The sequence below is a fragment of the Terrapene carolina genome, unplaced genomic scaffold (assembly GCF_002925995.2).
Source record: "Terrapene carolina triunguis isolate 2854851 unplaced genomic scaffold, T_m_triunguis-2.0 Scaffold22, whole genome shotgun sequence".
Lineage (NCBI taxonomy): Eukaryota > Metazoa > Chordata > Testudines > Emydidae > Terrapene > Terrapene triunguis.
This window is the reverse complement of record NW_020664373.1, coordinates 14,365,305-14,387,635: the sequence shown is the minus strand read 5'-3', so window position 1 is coordinate 14,387,635 and position 22,331 is coordinate 14,365,305. Positions and strand designations below refer to the sequence as shown.

The 22,331-nt window shown below is 40.3% G+C and overlaps 1 protein-coding gene across 2 annotated transcripts in view; it reads right to left on the bottom strand.

Moving 5' to 3' along the window:
• LOC112105115 (connector enhancer of kinase suppressor of ras 2) overlaps positions 1-22,331 on the bottom strand; it is a 358,118-nt gene that overhangs the window by 90,990 nt on the left and 244,797 nt on the right. For both annotated transcript variants that reach the window (XM_024197779.3, XM_024197780.3), the window contains 2 exons: positions 3,255-3,303; positions 2,314-2,486 (listed from right to left, as the gene is read on the bottom strand). In XM_024197779.3, coding sequence (XP_024053547.2) covers positions 2,314-2,486; positions 3,255-3,303 — 222 coding nt within the window. The remainder of the gene's footprint in view (positions 1-2,313; positions 2,487-3,254; positions 3,304-22,331) is intronic.

Genomic DNA, 22,331 nt, shown 5'->3' with positions numbered 1-22,331 from the left:
TTTCAAATATATTTAAATTACAACACAGAATACAAAGTGTACAGTTCTCACTTTAGATTATTTTATTACAAATACTTGCACTTTAAAAATGATAAACAAAAGAAATAGTATTTTTCAATTCACCTCATACAAGTACTGTAGTGCAATCTCTTTATTGTGAAAGTGCAATTTACAAATGTAGATTTTTTGTTACACTCAAAAACAAAACAATGTAGAACTTTTTTATTTTTGCACTCAAAAACAAAACAAAGTTGAACTTTAGAGCCTACAAGTCCATTCAGTCCTACTTCTTATTCAGCCAATCGCTACGAGAAACAAGCTTGTTTACATTTATGGAAGATAATACAGCCGGCTTCTTATTTACAATGTCACCTGAAAGTGAGAACAGACGTTCACATGGGATTTTTGTAGCCCGTGTTGCAAGGTATTTACATGCCAGATCTGCTAAACTTTTGTACGCCCCTTCCTGTTTTGGCCACCATTCTAAATGACATGCTTCCATGCTGATGTTGCTCGTTAAAAAAATAATGGGTTAATTAAATTTGGGACTGAACTCCTTGGGGGAGAACTGTATGTCTCCTGCTCTGTGTTTTACCCGCATTCTGCCATATATTTCATGTTACAGCAGTCTCAGATGATGACCCAGCATGTATGTTTTAAGAATACTTTCACGGCAGATTTGACAAAATGCAAAGAAGGTACCAATGTGAGATTTCTAAAGATAGCTACAGCACTCGACCCAAGATTTAAGAATCTGAAGTGCCATCCAAAATCTCATCGGGACAGGGTGTGGAGCATGCTTTCAGAAGTCTTAAAAGAGCAACACACTGATTCGAAAACCACAGACCCCGAAACACCAAAAAAAGAAAATCAATCTACTGCTGGTGGCATCTGACTCAGATGATGAAAATGAACATGTGTTGGGTCTGCTCTGCTTTGGATCATTATCGAGCAGAAGCCATCATCAGCATGGACACATGTCCTCTGGAATGGTGGTTGAAGCATGAAGGGACATATGAATCTTTAGCGCATCTAAGTATCTTGCAACACCAGCTACAACAGTGCCATGTGAACGCCTGTTCTCACTTTCAGGTGACATTGTAAACAAGAAGCGGGTAGCATTATCTCCTGAAAATGTAAACAAACTTGTTTGTCTGAGTGACTGGCTGAACAAGAAGTAGGACCGAGTGGACTTGTAGGCTCTAAAGTTTTACATTGTTTTATTTTTGAATGCAGTTATTTTTTGTACATAATTCTATATTTGTAAGTTCAACTTTCATGATAAAGAGATTGCACTACAGAACTTTTATTAAGTGAACTGAAAAATACTATTTCTTTTATTTTTACAGTGCAAATATTATAATAAAAATAAATATAAAATGAGCACTGTACACTTTGTATTCTGTGTTGTAATTGAAATCAATATATTTGAAAATGTGGAAAACATCCAAAAATATTTATATAAATAGTATTCTATTATTATTTGTAATCGTTTAACAGCCCTATTTCAGATACATGGTGTAAATATATTTTACTACATGAGAGTCTATCAGAGTTTAAGATTATCTCAGTTTCCTAAAAAGAGTTCCATTAAGAAAAAAGTTGGATTTTCCAAAAGAAATTCTGATCTTTCACCCAACTGGCAAAGAGTCCATTCCACCAAAAAAGGATTTAAAAAACAATTATTCTTCCAAAGAAGCAAATAAATTAGATAAATGAGGGACCCTTGTAGGATCAGGGTCTTAGGCAGCTTAATGATGCTCTTCCAATGTTATCAGTATATAATTAAGCACTCAAAATGAAAATCCAAATTAGATACAATGTATCAAAAGAGAACACAATTTGAGACTGTTTTGCATAACTACAGTGGATTTTAGTAATACCACAGATTCCTTATTACAATTAAATAAGGTACCCCCAAATGCAACATAAATTATGGCTGTAATGTTGTTTCAGTTATGACAGGGACAAATGACTCTAGATTCGCTCTTCTAAATTTGTGTTTTGTTGTCATGAGAGAACAACGACTTTATTACACACTATTAAGGGTACGGGAATACAGAGGTGAGTAGTTACATTCTTCCTTATGCGACAAAGAAAAATTTTAAAGGGCAAATCCTGCAAACTCTGATGCATATGAGTGACTTTAGTCATACAAGTAGTCTTACTGATTTCAGTAAGATTATTTGGGTGAATAAAATCACTCACCTGTTTTCAGGATGGGATTTGACCTTCCATCTAATTATGACAACAACACAGTATAAAACTTATTAGCATTAGACGGGATGAGCAACGAATGTGCCTATTTCTTACCTCCTCATTGATATACCAGTATAGAGAAGTATCCTTCAGAACAAACCAATATTTCTTCCATTTCTGGGAGAAATAACTCTTGGCATCTTTCTTTTTCCAAAGCCAGCCCTCGCAGTCCCCACGGCCCAGATCTTTACAGGAAATCCGCCTTTTGCTCTTACCAGGAATAGGAGCTAAAAATGCCAATAGTTAAATTGAAATGAGTATATGTGAAAGGCTTCACATTATGCATTTAATCAATCAAACACAACATGCTAAATTTCTCTAAAAATCCATCTTTACAAACTTAACAAAAACATTTCAATAATAATTTCGTTGTCATTATTGTTATTTCTTTTTAATCAAGCAACAAAATGTGTGCATGGCAAAAGAAAAAAAGTAGATATATTCTCTTATCTTACAGATCTTGTAATCTAAACACAAGACAAAATGCAATAAATGAAGGCAACAAGATGGGTTCTACAGGAAAGGAGGACAAGATATACAAATACAGTGTTATGTGGGTACATATGTTTATGTACATCTTGATTGTTCATTTCATGGCAACATATGTAAACACACAAATAGCTACATATGAATGTACAAACAGGTAGGGCTGCTTAAAATATATATTAAAAAGATTAAAATTGGGTTATATTGGACAATATTTTGAAAAGTACATCTTTACTAATATTCGAAAGACCCACAAAACCCTGCATAGTACAATTCAGTAACATGCTCAGACCTTTGTAAAAGAGAATGTTGAATATAGTTAAGATGTGCTGAATCAGAGAAGGGCTGTTAATCCTGGTTGGATAGTTTTGTCATATGGATAACTGATGACTACAAATTTGGTTCAGGCTAACAAATTGCAACCTGTAAAATACTACAATATTTTAAACAGTAATATTCACATTTCTATTTTCTACCATCACTTCAAAAAGTACCCATTTAATGCTTACCTTTGTTTTTCTTTTTAGTTTTCTGTTGTAGAGAAGACTGCTGAAAGGTCTGTAAGCAAATGAAGACACAGAAAAGCAGTGAAAAACTAACAATGTACTTAGTCAGTGTGTTCCAAGCCCTTCCTAAATTCTTATAAAAATAGCAATCAAAACTTTGAACACCAAAAGCATTACCAGGCAAAATTTAAAAAATGTCTTAGGCAGATTTCTAGCAACAGTGGAAAAATACAATTTTATTTCAGACTTTCATGAACTGTTGAAGGAAAACAATACAGCACGTTAAAATCAACTCACCAATTAGAACTAAAGTTTCTCTCAGAAACAGGCATTCTTTTTTTCCACTATGGTTTGTGTTAACAGGACATTTTTCACTCATTTAGAGTGGTAGTGCTCCTGTGGGGGAAGTTCTGTTTGGTGGTCTGTTGGATAGCTGATCTTAATTTCTGATTTTAGTGTATGTGTTTTTTTTTATTTCAATGCCTTATGAAACTATGACAAAATATTTTTCTGATGGTGCTAGAAAGGTTTGGCTGGAACTTTACAGATTTGCTTGTAGATGCCTTCAGTATTTGAATTTTTGAGTGCTATACTACTTTGTATTATGTATAAATAAACAAAGGGGAAGAGAGAGAGAGAGAAAGAGAGAAATTGGAAAAAAAAGGGGGGGGGGGGGAAAGGAAGGGGTCCAGAAACAAAACTCAGGGAGAAATCTGCTGAAATAAATGTGCCTTATTATTATCATGTCCCAAAAGATATGGAAGATCGAGACAGTTCCACAACTAAAGACCCTTGACTTACAAAGTTATGTCCTTTACCTGGTCCCGACTGAACCTAGTAACCAAGAGCCGACACACCCAAGCAATTTTAAGTATTGGCACAGAAATAAGGTCAGAACTGAATTATCTCTGTATTTAGGGCCTTGCTGATAAAAGGCTATACTACAGGGTCACATCTGCTATAAGACTCAAATACCAATAAATGTCCATTATTCAGTGAGTGAAAAATATAATAATAATAATAAATAATAAATAATAATAATAAAAAACATGCACCACTGTAGTGTTAGTTGCCTTGTATTTTAGCTTACTATATTGTTGGTAACAGCAATAAAATTCACAGAAGAGTGTCTGAGTGTAAATACCTCTCGCTTCAAGTTTTATTTAGCCAATATAAAAACCAAAAGTTTCAGGCATCTCCTAGTCCAACTAGTTACAAATAAATCAAAATTAAAATACTGATGGCCCCACAGGGTTGAAGCCTGCTCCTAATTAATAAGATAAACTTTCCCAAAGCAGGGTGGGGTGTGATGTTACAAAGCTCTCTTTATTTTAAGGTCCATTCCATACCCAACTTCTCTTTCCCAGTTCTTGCATATAAGTCATGACTTAGCTCACATGTTCACATTATGGGAAAGGGACAACCCATCTCCATCTGCAAGGGGTTTCCCCCTTCGAAGTTCTGACAAATTCTCAAACAGCAAATTAAATCCATATAACAACGTTGCCACAATAATTAACAGCAACATCATGAAACCAAGCAGCTGGCTTGGTGTCTGATCCCTGAAAATGCACTGGGGAAGGCCAATCATCCCTATCTCCACTCTTGTCTGATCCTAGATAGCATCAGAGTATATGGGATTGGGTGGGGTGGTGTAGGGGAATGAAAGAGTGATTACATAATGGGAGTTCCATGTTGGAAAAAATCCATAGGGCCCTACTTGAAATCATCCTGCCTTTGGTGGTAAGTGTGGGGACAACTACTCCTGATTGACTGTGTCTAGTCCCTTTCCTTCCTCTAATGGTGCTAGTCCACTGGGCCCAGCTAGCAAAGCCTCATTAAAGGCAACCAATTCCAATTCTGAATCAAGTTCAATGGGTCTATTTATACAGGCCTAAATATGTCTGTATTTCCCTAGAAGGAAAGGGTGAGATGTTCAGAAGTGTGTAAGTGACTTGTATTCCTAAGTCATTTAGGCACTTTTGCAAATCTTACTTTAATTCAGTGTAGACAGTTTAATATTTAAAAAAAAATCCTTAACAGCTGTCAGTGCAAAAACCCCACTATTTTATTTCATTTGACTTTCCTGTATTAAGTGTTTTCCACGATTAATTCACCTAAACTGGAAAGGAGAAGTTTTGCTTATTTTCTCCTAAGTGGTACTTAATACCTTTAAAAAGGTGTTGTGTTTTGTTTTTTAAACACAAGCTATAAAAGTGCTTCTGGTCTGAACATATAATCTAAGTGTGCTCTGCAGGAATGAGTTTCCATCTTGCTGAATTTTGGGTTTTTTGGAGGAGATGTTGGCGAAGGGGTATCGATCTTCGTCACCTCAAAATAATGTAAGTAAATAGCCATTTTTGTCCATAGTATATTGTAATGAAAAGCAGAAAGGTTTTATTACAATTCAGTGTTCTGAATTAGCACTTTCAATGAGATAATAATTAAGGGCCTGGTCCAAAGCTCACTGAAGTCAATGGGAGCCTTTCAATTGACTTCAATGGGCTTCAGATCAGGCTTAACTTACCTTCTTATTTAGATTTTAGGTTTTTAATTTGTTTGACTGGTTCTATGCAGAACAAAACTAGCTCCAGTTTCACCTTGGAGATGACATTTTCCTAGAATGGTATGTATAAATGGACCTAATGACTCAACTGCATACTCACGGGATGTATGATTCCAAAAACATGCATGAGGGTCAAGTTCCCAAAGCGTTTGTTTCTTTATTTACTCTATTGGTGGCGCATGGCAATACAGTGATTACTAGACTCCCATGCTACTGCTGAATGCAATCAACTGTCTAACTGCAGCCTCTCACCCATTATTAGATATTGTTTTTCCACCCTGTCCTCAAACTGTTTTTCTCCTTTTCTATTTAGGCCTGGAACATGCTATACATATAAAAAGGTAAAATGTTAAATCCTATGAATTCATCAAAATCAACCCATAGCACTGCATCAAACTCATATTTTGCTGCAAAATTCTATTAATCAATGGCTTATCAGACTGGATACTGAAATATTTTTAATGAGCTACAAAGTAGAGTATTGATTTCAATACACCTTTAAGTTTTACCTACTATATTTAAATAGATGACTGGCCCCAGCTTTCAAGAATTCATCTCTGTTACACATTTTGAGAATAATCCTGAAATTAAAAAGGAACTTGGTTTCACACACAAAAGAAAGACAGGTTTCAGAGTGGTAGTAGCCATGTTAGTCTGTATTAGCAAAAACAATGAGGAGTCCTTGTGGCACCTTAGAGACTAACAAATTTATTTGGGCATAAGCTTTTATGGGCTAAAACCCACTTCAGAAAGACAGTTATTAGTAAGGGATACGACTTTGTCATGGAGGTCACTGATTCCATTACTTTAATGAACCTCCATGACTTCTTTGGCTTCAGCCTCTGCCACAGTGGTAGGGCTGGAGAAACTGCCTGGGGCCACAGCCCCCATATTTTCAGTAAAAGTCAGCAACAGGTCACGGGCTTCCGTGAATTTTTGTTTATTGCCTGTGACCTGTCCATGACTTTTACTAAAAATACCCGTGACAGAATCTGAACCTTACGTATTAGTTACTCAACATAACTGATAGAATGGAACTTTACTGCCACTGTAAATACGAAACAAAGCGTACATCAACTCAAGTAGAAATAGTTGCTAATGGAAAAGGTCCCAACATTTTATTCATGCTCTGAACGATATGCTATATACCACAACTTCAATTAGCAAAACTTCTCATTCCAAAAGCAGGGCCACTTCGATTCATGTCATAATTACACTGAAAACTCCCTGCATTATCCTAAATCTCATTTATTTGAATGGACTCAATGTCTCCTGTTTAGTAATATACCAACACTAAAGTGCCTGAACGATACACATGCCCAAACCAGAGCATCAACTATAAAAAAGTATCTTAAATTATATCATTTCCATTGCAACCACAGCACTAAAACACACCTATTTTAAGAGTATTAAAGACAGAGCTCATAGAAATGTGGTGTTTTCTTTCTAAGGCATTTAACCATCTCAAGATAATTCAAACTAAAATGCATTAAGGGCCTGAATCTGCATCACTGAATCTGTAGACTACCAGATTGGGCTCTAACTGTAGGAAATTTTTATGCAGCTGTTTCCCCTTAGTAGTTAATTTGCAAAATTACTAACTGGCAGTTTGTTTAATTTTGGTTTCTCAGAAATAGTCATTAGTGTTAAAAGCTAATTAATTTGAAATTTGACAATACTGGGATGGATTGGTCTATGCCAAACTTGGTTTGCATTAATAGCAGAAAAAAAATCAAAATAATTCTTTTTAATGGAACATTTTCGCTTTTAGTTTTGTCCCAGATGCATGTTGTACTTAAGATAGTAGTGCCTGACATTCGAATAAACTAAACAAACATCAGTATAGTTCCTCTGATAATTATATGTAATGGTTTGATTTTTCCAATTTAAAAAAAAAGTCAGTTTTTATATTCAGAATCTTTAAAAATGGATCACACATTACATTTGTTAACTATACACATTTATTGGTGAAAGTACACTGTCCCAACTCTCTCTCTCTCTCTCTCTCTTTCACAAAAAATAATTAAAATGTTTTAACTGGCAAATCTTCTACATCTCACTAGATTTCAAAAATCTTCAATATACTGATATTTCTATATAGCAGGAGTGAATGATATGCATTGCAAATTTTGTAAGCATAGTACTGTAGGGCAATAAAGCAATTAACCTTCGAGGCACTTAAAACTAGAGATAAGCATCATGTTCTTCAGTTATCTTCCAATCTTAAATTAAACACTCTACATTGACGACAGGTTCTAATTACTTAGTTGCAATGCAAATGTGTGCAGCTGACAGTAGGACTAATATACGACTATTCTTATATCATCATCAACAGATTTAAGGCCTCCATTCAACAAAACATTTATTCATTTGCTTAACTTTAGTGGGATTAAAGCACATTCTTAAGCACTAAAATATTATACTTGATCAACTTTATTTTAACTAATGACAACATGTTATAAATTATTATTTATCAAACCAGAAAATAACTAGTCACCCATTTCAATGGGACTAACTTGGCACCATGAGGAGACATTTTTCATCAGAGCTTGTTCACGTTGTGACAGCCTGACAGTATCCTGTTACTATCCTGAACAAACTTTATGGAATTAAGATAAGCTTTACTGAGTTAAGTTAAACCTTACTAAATTGGGGTTACCAACTTTGGGGTACATTGTATTAAAATGTAACTGTGTATGTGTTATTGTGGCACTGTATGAACCTTCTCTAATAGGCAGGGGAGATGCTAATGAACTTCTGCCATGATCAGCCTTTGAAGCCACTTACATCCCCCCAGGATATATGCACGTACACATTCAAACTGGATTCTCCAGAGACCAAGAGACAAAGGAAAGACTTGTGGATGAAATCCCATTTTAAACTAATTTAGGGCCTTCTTCCTGATCCAGCAAATGGACAGGAACCGTGGTCTATGGAGGGCCCAAACCCTAAGGGAGGATTGGAAGGACTTGGTCTACAGAGGCCTCATAAGTCTGTGTGCTTGTTCTGAACTGAAGCTCCAATGAACTTGCAAGGATGCCCCCTAAGATGGGGTATTAAAAGGCTGCACCTGCCAGAGTCCATTTGAGAGTTAGGATGAAACTCTTATTGAGAGTTAGGATGAAACATGCTTATTAGCATGTGTGTAGGTTCTTTTATTGTGTTTACTATATTTTCTCTGTGACGCTTGGTACCATAAGAATAAAGTAGGCTTGCTTCGAAAGAGCTGTGTGGTAACTTATAACTATAGCAGTTACACAGTTATCCAGCTCTGAAGAGAGAGCAAGAAGTGTTCTTGGGCAACCTGTCTGTGCTAGGAATAACACAATGAAGGTAGGGAACTGTGCAGCCTGGGAATACCCCAATCAAAAGGGAGAGGGGACGTGTGTCTCCCCCCCAAGAGAGGCAACAGACTGAGCGTGGGTGCCCTTGTTGAATCACTGAGGGGGAATCCATGTGCAGTTGTCTTGACCTGTGACACGTATCTCCAATATTTGCGTACTGTCACGGAGTACGCTGTCTTGGTGCTCTTTGTTCTCTGATATGCGTGCATGCACAGACCCAGCACCAGCACTTTGTTGATGTCAGCATGGAGGAAACTACTGGCTGCTGCTGTAGTGCTGCTTTCTTTGTCTGGTGCAACTGCTGCTTGCCACTCCCGCCACTGTTCTCACCAGCTCCTCAGATTGTCTTCTAAATGCATAGCACAGCATATACCTCTGATACTACCAGGCCAGGAGGTACCGGGGGGTATGTGCTCCACTGTAGTTATTCTCCTCTCCTCACGGCCTGGCTGCCCTCAAGCACACAGATGGATGACCAGGTTAATCCCTAACTATGAAGTGCTGCCAGACTAGATAGCCCTGTTCAACCCTACTTGGTGGTGGTTGAATTTTTCACCACACCACCTCACTAGTGTTGCTTTTTTAAAAAGTTTTATTTTTATTTCTCTTTCCAACTCCCATTCCACAAAGAACTTACAAAACAGCTGCTGGAGCTCTCCTAGTGAGAATGAAAACATGAACGTTATTCATGCTTGTTTTTATGATGTTTGCTTGCTAAACACATTTTGATGAATAAATATTACCTCTTCAGAATGTTCACGAGTTAGTGAATAAAAGAGGCTGTGAAAAACAGCGTGGCAAAAGGGGAGGAAGTTCTAGACACACAAATATTTGCAAGTAATTTTTTTTTATTTACGAATAGCATTTTGGCTTGTTTACTTTCTTGGTTAGCCTGTCCCTAGTGTTTTGGAGTTGTGACTGGAAGCATTTGGGATCTCAGAAAAACAAGAGAAGAAAAGAATTCTTCACTTTGATGCTAGATTGACTGAATTGCTTCTAACTGGAGAATTCTAGACTGCAACTGAAAAAATAGCCAAGTGATAGGTAGAATTTATTTAGGTGGAGCTCTACACTATTATAATTTAAAAATATAATTTTATGCACATGTGAATCTTTGAATCAAAGGATTTCTGCAGAAAATGATAATTAAGGGTGTTTTGGGGGGGGGGGTTATGTGGAGGGAATGAAGAAATTTAACCATTAACAGAAATTTATTTGGAACTTTCAGGGAACTTTTACTACGGAAGCCATATCTAAGGCCAGGTCTACACTAACCCCCTAATTCGAACTAAGGTACACAAATTCAGCTATGTGAATAACGTAACTGAAGTTCGAAGTACCTTAGTTCGAACTTACCTCGGTCCACACGTGGCAGGCAGGCTCCCCCATCGACTCCGCGGTACTCCTCTCATCTAGCTGGAGTACCGCAGTCAACGGCGAGCACTTCCTGGTTCGACTTATCGCATCCAGACAAGACCCGATAAGTCGAACCCAGAAGTTCGATCGCTCGCCTCCGAACTACCGGGTAAGTGTAGACATACCCTGAGACATTCCAGTAACTTTTCCTCCCTCCCTCTTTCTCTCTTTACCGGGTGATGGTATTTGAAAAGATGGCTTCCAAGGGCTTGACTACAGTAGAAATTTCAGCACTAAGGCAGGTACACTGATGCAGCTGCACCAGTATAAAGAATGATTTGCACAGGAGTGTAGCTTCCCTGGCTTCAAAAGCTAAGTCAGTATAGCTACACCAGTGCAAAAATCCCCTGTGCAGGCAAACACAAAGTAGTCACCAGGGATTTGAAATCTACTATATTTATTCTTTGGTGAAGAGCGGGAAATGTTTAATCCTGTTTAGACTCAATATTCAGTGATATATGGTATGTGTGTGATATCACAATTTTAATTTGTATAGCATGTAAATATTAAAAGATGAAGTGAAAATACTAAATATTTTCTCATTTTATATTATTAACATTGAGTTCAATGGGATGACTTGAATGCTTAAAGTTAAGCAAGTGCTTAAGTATTTTGCTGCTTTACAGACAGAGCCCCAGAACCTAAATCCCAGTTTTACACCACTGCGATCCACATGGCTATTGCCTAACCCTACAAGCGCCTAAACTCACTTGGTGCCTAAAATTTCTGCTGTAGAAGTTCTCAAGGCACCTAAGTTTCTGTTTCTGGGCATGTGCACTGCTGTCTCTCTCTTGGCATGTGGGTGCCTATCTCCTGCCTAAGGCCCAGAGCAATCCAGGAACTGGGGTAGGAGTATCTAAGTCACACACTGGGTTGGTGTAGTCAGATGCCATCCACCAGATTTACCATAACGTGGCATCGCTGGTAAAATGAGGGTCCGGCTGGAGAATCTTGCCTGTATGCTCGGGGTTCTACTGATCGCCATATTTGGGGTCGGGAAGGAATTTTCCTCCAGGTAGATTGGCAGAAGCCCTGGAGGTTTTTCACCTTCCTCCGCAGCATGGGGCAGGGGTCGCAAGCTGGAGGATTCTCTGCGACTTGAAGTCTTTAAATCACGATCTGGAGACTTCAACAGCTGAGTTAAGGGAAAGTGGGTGGGTCAGCTTTTGTGGCCTGCATCATGCAGGAGGTCAGACTAGATGACCATAATGGTCCCTTCTGACCTTAAAGTCTATGAGTCTATGAGATTGGGTCCCATCAAAACACGGGATGGATGGTGCCCATTAGGCCACTGGTTAGAGCACTCAGCTGGGAGACAGGATTTGAATAGGGATCTCTCACCTCTCAGGAGAGTGGTCTAACCACTGAGCTACGGGATATTCTGACGTGGGGCTTTTTCCTTTTGACGCTGTTCCATCATGTATAAATAAAGCATCACTGGAGCGGGGGATTGGACTCTGACGCTTCCAAGTGTGTGCCCTAGCCACCAGGCTGCAGGGTCATTCTCTCTGGCCCTATGACTCTCATACTTAAAGAGTCATTAGGGCGGGGAGAGTGAGTGAGAATGACTCAATCATTTGCCACAGTCAGAAGAATACTGGGGGCTGTGGACAAAGCCAGGCCATGAGTTTCCTGCACACACGGTACAGATGCTAGTTGGTGTTTATGACAGGAGTGTATATACAGCTACTTCTGCAGCAGCAAGGAATCTTGCTGGGCATGTTACCCCAGCCAGATCTCTCTCAGCCACCATTCAGCCTGCATGCAACCTGTTTGGGGGCTGCCATTCCCCTTGTGTCTGTCTGTGCCACAGTAACGAGGGCAGAATTTTGCTCTAGTGTTTTGAATGCCAGACAATACATCTTTGTAAACTATTCTCCCTTAAAAACTTTGGAATATAAGCTATATGAATAAGACAGGCAATACAAAGCATCTGCTCTGACTTCCAAAACTAGATCCAGTTTCTGGTGAAAACAAGTAGCAATACAGAGGAAATATACTAATGGACTTATTTGCAAGACTGTGCTCCCATTTTAACAGGAATCAAATGTTTTCTAGAGTTATGAGGAAGGTGTTTATAATATACTTTGATGGAATAGGCAATCAGCATGGAGTAGCCTCTTAGAGAGGCAGACTTATACCAAAGGATCTGATGGAGAAGACATTTACAATTAGCGTACTGTTCTCTTGCTCATCTTCTGAAGAAGAAGATTTCAAAACAATCTTGTTTGTCCAGCTGGTCAAATTTCTTTGTGCCATTCATCATGAGAGAACCTCTATCTACTGGTTAAGTTACCAAGTATGTGTCATTATAATTAGTTCCAAGAGTTGGAGATTTCACTGAATTCATACCCTTCAGGACTAAAACGACATTTCCAGCAAATGGTGCTTTGTGCTTCTTTATCACTGCATCATATCGCCAGGAATAGCTCTAGTAATAGCTGCACACATCAGCGCTGAAATCAGGTAGTTCTTGACCCAAGAAAATACGCAGGGAAAGTTTCCACAGGGAAATGAGGGAAAGAGCATTTTAGTATCTGTAACTCATTCATTATAAATATAATTAAAAGTCATATCACACCATTTTTCCTCTCCCTGGATTTAAGATGGTAAAAGAACTGGTCGTTCCAGGATACAAAGCATATTGCCTTCTATGACCCTAAAGGAATCTCCTTTAAGTGCAAAGTGAAACAGAACATCTCAGAGTGTGGAGAAAGGTAACATGAACATTTTTTTTCAATCACAAGCTTGCAGTAGTGATCCCTGAGTTACAGTACTGAGAGCCATTCTAAATTCAAAAATCCCTAGAGTCAGAAATCTCATCTGGTTAGAGTTAGAGTCAGAGCAAAGATGAATATTTGAAAAGGGGACAAAAGGAAATTATTGGCATATAAAAACAGTATCATTTTCTGATGTTTAATCTATATTTACATTTTTCACAAATACAAGAGCAGAAATGAACTGGCTGAGTCACAAACTAGGATACGAGGCAACAAGACGAAAGCCAATATCCTCTTTCTTAGTGCGGGCAAATACTCACACACACTCCTCTTCCCAACCCCACCAGTGCAAAAAAGAAAGAGTTATTCTTCTTACAGTGCGAACAGTAAACCACCTGCAGTGCTGATTGATAGTTTGCGGGGTTGTGGCTACTGTGAGCATGAGAGTGGTGTAGCACTGGGAGTACTGGTAATGCTGCTGGGACTCAGACTGAACAATCTTCAAAGCATCCCAGGAGCAGTGCTTAGAAAAACTTGCTCACTTAAAAAACATTGTGCTGATTTGCCGAAGTGTTCGCATACACAGGAAAGGCACAAAACAATGGACCTTAAAGTCTGAATGTTACCCAATTCATTAAATTATATTTTCAGTACTTTTGTCATTAATTTTTTATTATGTATCACTTCTATATAATTTCACAAACCATACAACATAGACAATGGACCTGATTCTCCACGGTTGGCAATCTTGTGTAGTTCACTCCAGTGATCCCTGGATGTATGAGGAGAGGAGCAGTGAATAGGATTAGGGAGGTTATACTAGCACTGATGCAACTACTGCTGGAATACTGTGTCCAGTTTTGGTGCCCACAATTCAAGAAATATGTTGATAAATTGGAGGGGGGTCCAGAGAAGAGCCACGAGAATGATTAAAATATAGAAAACATGCCTTATAGTGACAGATTCAATGAGTTCAATCTATTTGGTTTACCAAAGAGAAGAAACAGTTACTCACCTTCTCGTAACTGTTGTTCTTCGAGATGTGTTGCTCATGTACATTCCAATTAGGTACGTGCACGTGCACAGTTCACCAGAAGCTTTTCCCCTAGCAGCAACCGTCGAGTCGGCTCTGGAGCCCCCTGGAGTTGCACCTTCATGGCGCCACATATAGGACCGGTCACCTCTCCAGTTCCTTCTTACCAGATACTCCGACAGAGGGGAAGGTGGGTGGGTTTGGAATGGATATGAGCAACACATCTAAGAACAACAGTTACAAGAAGGTAACCGTTGTTTCTTCTTCAAGTGCTTGCTCATATTGATTCCAATTAGGTGACTCCCACGCCTTACCTAGGAGGTGGGGTTGGAGTTCATGGAATCGCTGACTGAAGCACAGCCCTGCTGGACACTGCATTGTCCCTGGCGTGCTGGGTGATGGTGTAATGAAGTGAAAGTGTGGACTGAAGACCATGTTGCCGCTCTACATATCTCCTGATCGTTACCTGGGCCAGGAAGGCCACTGAGGATGCCTGAGCTCTGGGAGAGTGTGCAGTCAGAGCAGGGGCAGGGACCTTTCCCAGGTCATAACAAGCCTGGATACAGGATGTGATCCACGATGATATCCTTTGTGTGGACACTGTGAGGCCTTTCATCCTGTCTGCTACCACAACAAACAGCTGGTTCAACTTGCAGAACACCTTGGTTGGTTCAATATAAAATGCCAGTGCACGCAGTATGTCCAGGGAGTAGAGCCTCTACTCGTGGCTATTGGCATGGGGTTTTGGGAAAAAGACTGGAAGGAATGTGTCTTGGTTGGCATGAAAATTCGAGACCACCTTCAGGAGGAATGCCGGGTGAAGTCACAGTTGCACCTTATCTTTGTAAAAAATGGTATATGGAGGGTCAGATATGAGAGCCTTGAGCTTGGACACCCTTCCGGCTGATGTTATTGCAACCAAAAAGGCCACCTTGTAGGATAGGTACAGAAGTGAGCATGTCGCTAGGGGCTCGAATGGGGCCCCATCAGTCTTGAGAGTACCAAGTTAAGGTCCCAAGTGGGGGTGGGCTGCCGAATATGAGGATATAATCTGTCCAACCCCTTGAGGAACCACCGCACATTTGGTTAGTGAAGATGGAGCGGCCATGGTCTCCTGGGAGAAAAGTTGAGACGGTAGCCAGGTGAACCTTGATCGAGGAGTGAGACAAGCCCTGCTGTTGCAACTTTAGTAGGTAGTCCAAGATAAAGGGGACCAATGATTGTGTCAGAGGGATACGGCACTGCAAGCACAAAATCGCAAATCTTTTCCACTTGGCCAGGTAAATAGCTCTGGTTGAAGGTTTTCTGCTATCCAGAAGACCCTCCCTAATGGGGTCTAAGCATGTGAGTTCTAGCGGGTTCAACCATGCAGCTTCCAAGCCGTGAGGTGGAGAGACTCAAGATTGGGATGCTAAAGCTTTCCGTATGTTGAGTGATGAGGTCTGGAACTAACAGTAGAGTGATTGGAGTATCTACAGATAGCTCCAGTAGCATGGTGTACCAGTGCTGACGTGTCCTGGCCGGTGCCACCAGGATCACTGAGGTTCCATCGCTCTGGATTTTGAGGAGGACCTTGTGAGTCAGCGATATAGGAGGGAATGCGTAGAACAGGCCGTCCTTCCATAGAAGCAGAAATGCATCTGCTAACGAACCCAGGCTGTGGATCAGGAAGGAGCAGAATTGTAGGCACTTCCTGTTGGCCCTTGTGGCGAACAGGTCGATCTGAGGAACTCCCCACTATTGGAAGATATTGTTTATTACAATCAGGTGGATAGACCACTTGTGATTGTGAAAAGACCTGCTGAGATGGTCTGCTGGTTTGTTCTGCGACCCTGGAAGATAGGACATTTCCAAAAGTATAGCGTGTGCTATGCAGAACTCCCAGAGCTGGAGGGGAGGTGTGGTCTTGCACTGGTCATCCTTCCTTGAGTGGTTCCCATTCCCTTGCACAGGAAGGGGAGCCCTCTATCAGTCTTCCTGTGCTGCTTCTTTGGGATCGGGGACTGTGAGCGGTGCCAAGACTGATCCCACGCCGTGTTCAGCGCCAGGAAGTGCTGGTGCTGAGGGTCTCTGAAACCAGAGTCCTTCCTCGGCACCTCCCGGATCGAAGCCGGCACGCTGCGCACCAACGCTGAGGAGACCAGTGCCATGTCCATGGGGCTCGACTCAGATTGAGGGCGCAGAGCTGCCTCCATTAGCAGTAACTTTAATCTGTGGCCCCCCTCTTTCTTCGTGCGAGTGTGAAAACTCCTACAGATCTTACACCTGTCTGTTTGATGGGACTCCCCCAAGCACTTTAGACAAGATGAGTGTGGGTCACCCTTGGGCACAAGCTTCTGGCAAACCTCATACAGCTTAAACCCCTGGGTTCAAGGCATGGACTGGGCCCTGGAAAGGGTCAGGGAAACAGGGGAGGGAAAACACAAGTCCTAATATCTAACTAACTAACTACAAACAACTTTTTAAAAAACTGGCTTTAACTATTTACAGAAACACTACACTAGAGGATCGCTCATTGAACACGAGAGACGAAATGCTCCGACGACCATCACTGGCGGTAAGAAGGAACTGGAGAGGCAGCGAGTCGGCAGGGCCCTATATGCAGCGCCATGAAGGTGTGACTCCAGGGGGCTCCAGAGCCGACCTAATAGATGCTGCTAGGAGAAAAACCTTCCGGCGAACTGTGCATGTGGTGCGCACACACCTAATTGGAATCAATATGAACAAGCACTCGAAGGAGGAGGGTATGGGTAATTTGATCACAGTCTATAAGCACCTACATGGCGAACAGAAATTTGATAAGAAAGGACTCTTCAATACAGTAGATTGTAATACGATCCAATGGCAGGAAGCTGAAGCTAGACAAATTCAGGCTAGAAATAAGGCATACAATCTTTCAACGGTGAGGGTAATTAATCACTGGCACTGTTCACCTAGGATTGTGGCGGATTCTCCATCACTGGAGTTTTAAAATCATGACTATGTTTTTCTAAAAGATATGCTCTAGTTCAAACAGGAATTAATAAAGGAAAGTTCTGTGGTCTGTGTTATGCAGGAGTTTGGACTAGATGATCACTGGCTTTATAATCTATCAATCTATGGAGGTGCTTGCAAACAGGAAATAGCAACTGCTTTTAATGTCAGTAGCAGCATGGGACTGAATTCTCATAAATTAGGTGGCACCCACCAACTAATTTAAAATCAGGTCATTCTGAGTGTCTTTTATGGAGTGCCTGGAATACTTTTGACTGCTACAATATATGAAAATAATGAACAGCCATTACACCTCATTCTATTTCTCTTCTCTACTAGTGTGGTTAAGAATCCTAGGACCAGAAGGCCTTTGAAAGTGATGGATGCATTTATATCAAGCAATTCATCAGTGTCTCAGGGAAGAACCTCAAGCTTCAACACACTTCCTCAAGACAAAGGGAAGCCTGGATGTGTGCTTCAGTGAAAATGATGTTCACCCTACAACATGGGAAGGAGTTCTTTAGCTATGGACTATATAACTTTTTTTAAAAAAGCATCTCAGAATGTGGCCAAGCAGACAAAAAGAAAAACCAAAACAAAACATATTTAGGGCTGAGTTACAGATAAAACTTTTCAGCTGCAAAATCAACATTAAAAGCAACTACAAAAAACTCAGAGAGAACAGTATTTTTGTTTTGTTTGTTTAGGGACGTACAGTCTTATTAATTTATTACCAACTTGTTTGAGAGTTATAACAATAGTTTCTGTGTAAAAGAGAATTCAAAAGCTTTCCAATCTGCAAATAGTTGCTTTGAGAAGAAAATCTGACAAGAATGCATACAAATATTCAGATTCTCAACTGTAGAGAAAATAAGTGGAAAAAGGCCTAGATTCAGACATAGAACTAGGCCTTTTTCCACTTATTTGCTCTATGTCGGTTCTCTAAATATTTAGACGGTAATTGGACAGTTATTGCTGGTGTGTTTTCCAGCATGAGTTGCAAGTACGCCTCTACCCCGATATAACGCTACCCGATATAACACGAATTTGGATATAACGCGATAAAGCAGTGCTCCGGGGGGTGGGGGTGGGGTTGGAGCTGCGCACTCCGGTGGATCAAAGCAAGTTCAATATAACGCGGTTTCACCTATAACGTGATAAGATTTTTTTGGCTCCCGAGGACAGCGTTATATCGAGGTAGAGGTGTACTTTAATGGTTGCTGTCTTCCTGTACACTTGATGCTGATCCTGAACCTGATATGCAGATACTTTCACTGAACACATACCAGTCTATCACAATTGTTCACTGTTGAAGATAATGACAAAAAGCGATGGCCTCAAATTGCAGCAAGGGAGGTTTAGGTTGGACATTAGGAAAAACTTCCTGTCAGGGTAGTTAAGCACTGGAATAAATTAAGGAATTTCTGTCGTTGGAGTTTTTTAAGAGCAGGTTAGACAAACACCTATCAGGGATGGTATAGATAATACTTTGTCCTGCTCTGAATTCAGGGGACTGGACTAAAAGACCTCTCGAGGTCCCTTCCAGTCCTATGATTCTATGAGTGGTAGCAGACAATAAGCGGTGATCTACTTTAAATTGTGATGGGATTGTTTCCCTCAACTCTGTCATTTGGGGACTTTTTTAGAACTCTCTTCTTTCTTTTTATACCACAAAATCTACCTACTCAGTGGTCCATAAGAGATTATGTAATGGTCAGCTCACCATCTCTGACTGCTATGAACAAACACTGAGCATCATCTGCAATAAGGGAAGAATGACTCAATTGTCTTCCTTTTGCTACCACAAGAGCCTCAGAGGATTCCAAATCTCCACTAGCCTACTGGGGCTGCTTCCATACTTCCAGAAATTGGTTAACACAGAGAACAATCTGATTGGCCAACTAAGTTTCTAATCCATGACTATGTGACAACCATATAGTTCTGTCATGAATATAGGGGGAAGGGTTGCAACCTTTATGTATGCCAGCCCATTCAGTAGCATAAAATCCCTCCTTGGCAGCTGTGCTGGATTGCCTTACCGGTAAAGGGTTAAGGGTAAACCGTTGGCACCTGACCAGAAGGATGGCAGGAGAGAGATCACTTGATCATTACCTGTTAGGTTCACTCCCTCTGGGGGACCTGGCATTGGCCACTGTCGGTAGACAGGATACTGGGCTAGATGGACCTTTGGTCTGACCCAGTACGGCCGTTCTTATGTTCTTATGACCAATGAGGAAAGAAGATACTTTAAAATCTGCAGGGGAAGGATTTGTTTTGTTGTTCTGTGTGTTGTTCCCTCTCCGGATGGAGGGAGAAGCCAAGCAGGTACAATATCTCCTGAAAAATATACCTGGAATAATCCATCTAAAACCACAGAAACTGTGAGTAGGGCATGGAAATGCGTTAGGTTATCTCTTGTTTTGGCTTGTGAATTTCCCTATGCTACAGAGGAAGTTTCATTCCTGTTTTTGTAACTGTGAAGCTGAGCCCAGAGGGGAATCCTCTGTGTTTTAAATCTTTTTATTACCCTGTAAAGTTACCTTCCACCCTGATTATGCAGGTGTGAGTATTTTACTTTTTTCTTTATAATAAAAGTTCTTCTTTTAAGAACCTGATTGATTTCAGTGTCCTAAAGACAAAGGGTCTGGTTGAGCTCACATTGCTAAGGCGACTGGTTGGTATTTTATTCTCAAGCCTCCCCAGGAAAGGGGGTGAAGGGACTTGGGAGGGGGGTAGGGATTCCAAGTGACCCTTTCCTGAATTTTTGTGTAAATCACTTGGTGGTGGCAGCAATATACCATCCAAGGAGAAGGAAAGGAATTTGTGCCTTGGAGAAATTTTAACCTAAGCTGGTAGAATATAAGTTTAGGGTCTTTCATGTCAGGGTACCTCCAAAGGGTTCAGCAATCCAGTACAGCTGCCAAGGAGGGATTTTATGCTACTGAATGGGCTGGCATACATAAAGGTTGCTACCCTTCCCCCTATATTTATGACAAGTTCAATACTATTTAACCTTACTATTTATTTTGCCACTCAAATGGCCAGGTATACAATTTTCTAGGTGGATTAAAAAACACCAGGGAGTCCAGTTGTTATGAGATAACCACACTTCAAGGTTTCTGATGTGACACAGCCTGCTACCTCACCATGTATCCAAGATGTATTTTTGTCTGAAACAACTACACATCCTGCCACATTTAACCTCTCATTTAACAAAAGAGAAACTGGCTTACTGATTCAACTGGTCTATAACAATCTCTAAATTGTACTACCATTGGGTGACATGACAGGAAAGCTAGAGCTATAGGGAGGATGTAAACACCACAGAAGGAAGAAGAATTCTGCAGGCTGATACAACGGGGACATAACCAGGAATGATTAAATGAAATAGATAACAGGGAAATATAGACTGAAAAAAAATCAAGAAAGCTGAATGGTGAGATGTATTAGACTGTAGATCTACCTCTCTTGACAATGTAAAATTAAACTTGACAAAGCACTAGATAATATACCGCTGGGAATAGTCTTGCACTGGCAGGCTAGATTAGATACCTTACTAAGTGTCTCTCTCTCTCTCTCTTTATTTGTTTTATCATGCATGACAAAGACAGGCTGGACAGCTGTAGGAGCGTAGTTTTATTTTTCAAAACATTATTTGTAAATAAAGAAATAAAATTTAGTTAAGTTATATAGTTTTCTTGATGGAAGAACCTTAAAAATGGACTAGTGGTGGCTTGTTAATCAAAGAAAGAGAAAAGCTCCATACTGAAGTTCTGGAATTCAGCACCTCAGTTTCACAACAGTTGTACACATTTGAGATTATGCAAACCAACTGCTGCCTGGATGATCAAATCACACTTAACAGTTTTTCCATTTTGAGATCTTCAACTTCAACATCCCATATCAATAAAAAAGTCCCTAATACAGAAGATTGTGCTAAGGAATGCAAGAATTCTGCATGCTGTTTTCATTCCCCCGGTTCTGTTCATGCTTGCAGCTGTCCATGAGGCAGTAAGAAACAATCTGCTTCTCAAAACGCCAAGGCAGGTATATTAGTCCTAGAACAAAAAAGGCTCTTTTCCCTATAAGCTGAAAAGGAGTTACCTCAGGTCAATTAGGGACACCTGAGTCCAATTAAGGGCTGCCTGAGACCTTTAAAAACTCCTCCTCCAGTAAGAGAGGGGAAGAGACAAGCTTCTGCAGGGTAGATGGCTGATCTTCTCCCTACATGGGAAGCTACATAACATATTGCCTGCTTAGGGGAAGGACTGGAGCCTCAGGGCCAATAACAAGGTCACCCACCCTCAGAGTGGGAGTAGGGAAAGATGTCCCCCTTTGTTTTGCATTGGAACTGGTTTCTTTTTTTGTTTGTTTGGTGGAGGAGCACTCCTGAGGCCTGCCTGGAAAATACTGGGAAATAAACCCTCAAGAGGGTGAATAAATGCTGTCCAGAGTGGGGCTGACTTATATCAGGCCCCACCGCCAGAGAGGGAAGTGCTGAGCCTGCCGAGGTGGAGGAAGTGCCTTGTCACACATGGCAGAAAATTATAACAGTTCATTCTTTCCACACACAGACCGACCAGTGAGAGGGCAATAAACAAGTTTAATTAAATGTTAAAAAGTGATGTGCACTTCAAGTTTACCTATGTGCCATCCTCATCTTTTCTCCTTAGCTGCATTGTTTTGTTGCAATAGTAATTCCAGATTTAATTAACAGTTCAAGAGGGTGCAAAAACATAGCTGAAATCCTCCACATTAACTGTTCCTTCACAACAATCTTTCTAAAATGGCGACCATCCCTCAACCCCAAACTGTTGAACCGGTGTTATTTAAATGCTTCTTTCAAAGGGAAGGAATGCAGATGTGGCCTTACTTTCCTTTTTGTGATATGAATGACACTGAGATCACAACACAGGAATAAGTGAAATTAATTAGAATGATTTTGTACAAAAAAAGGACAAAACATTAATATTTTGGCAAATATTAGGCAAACATGCCTAGTCAGAAATCAGAGGTCACAATTGCATG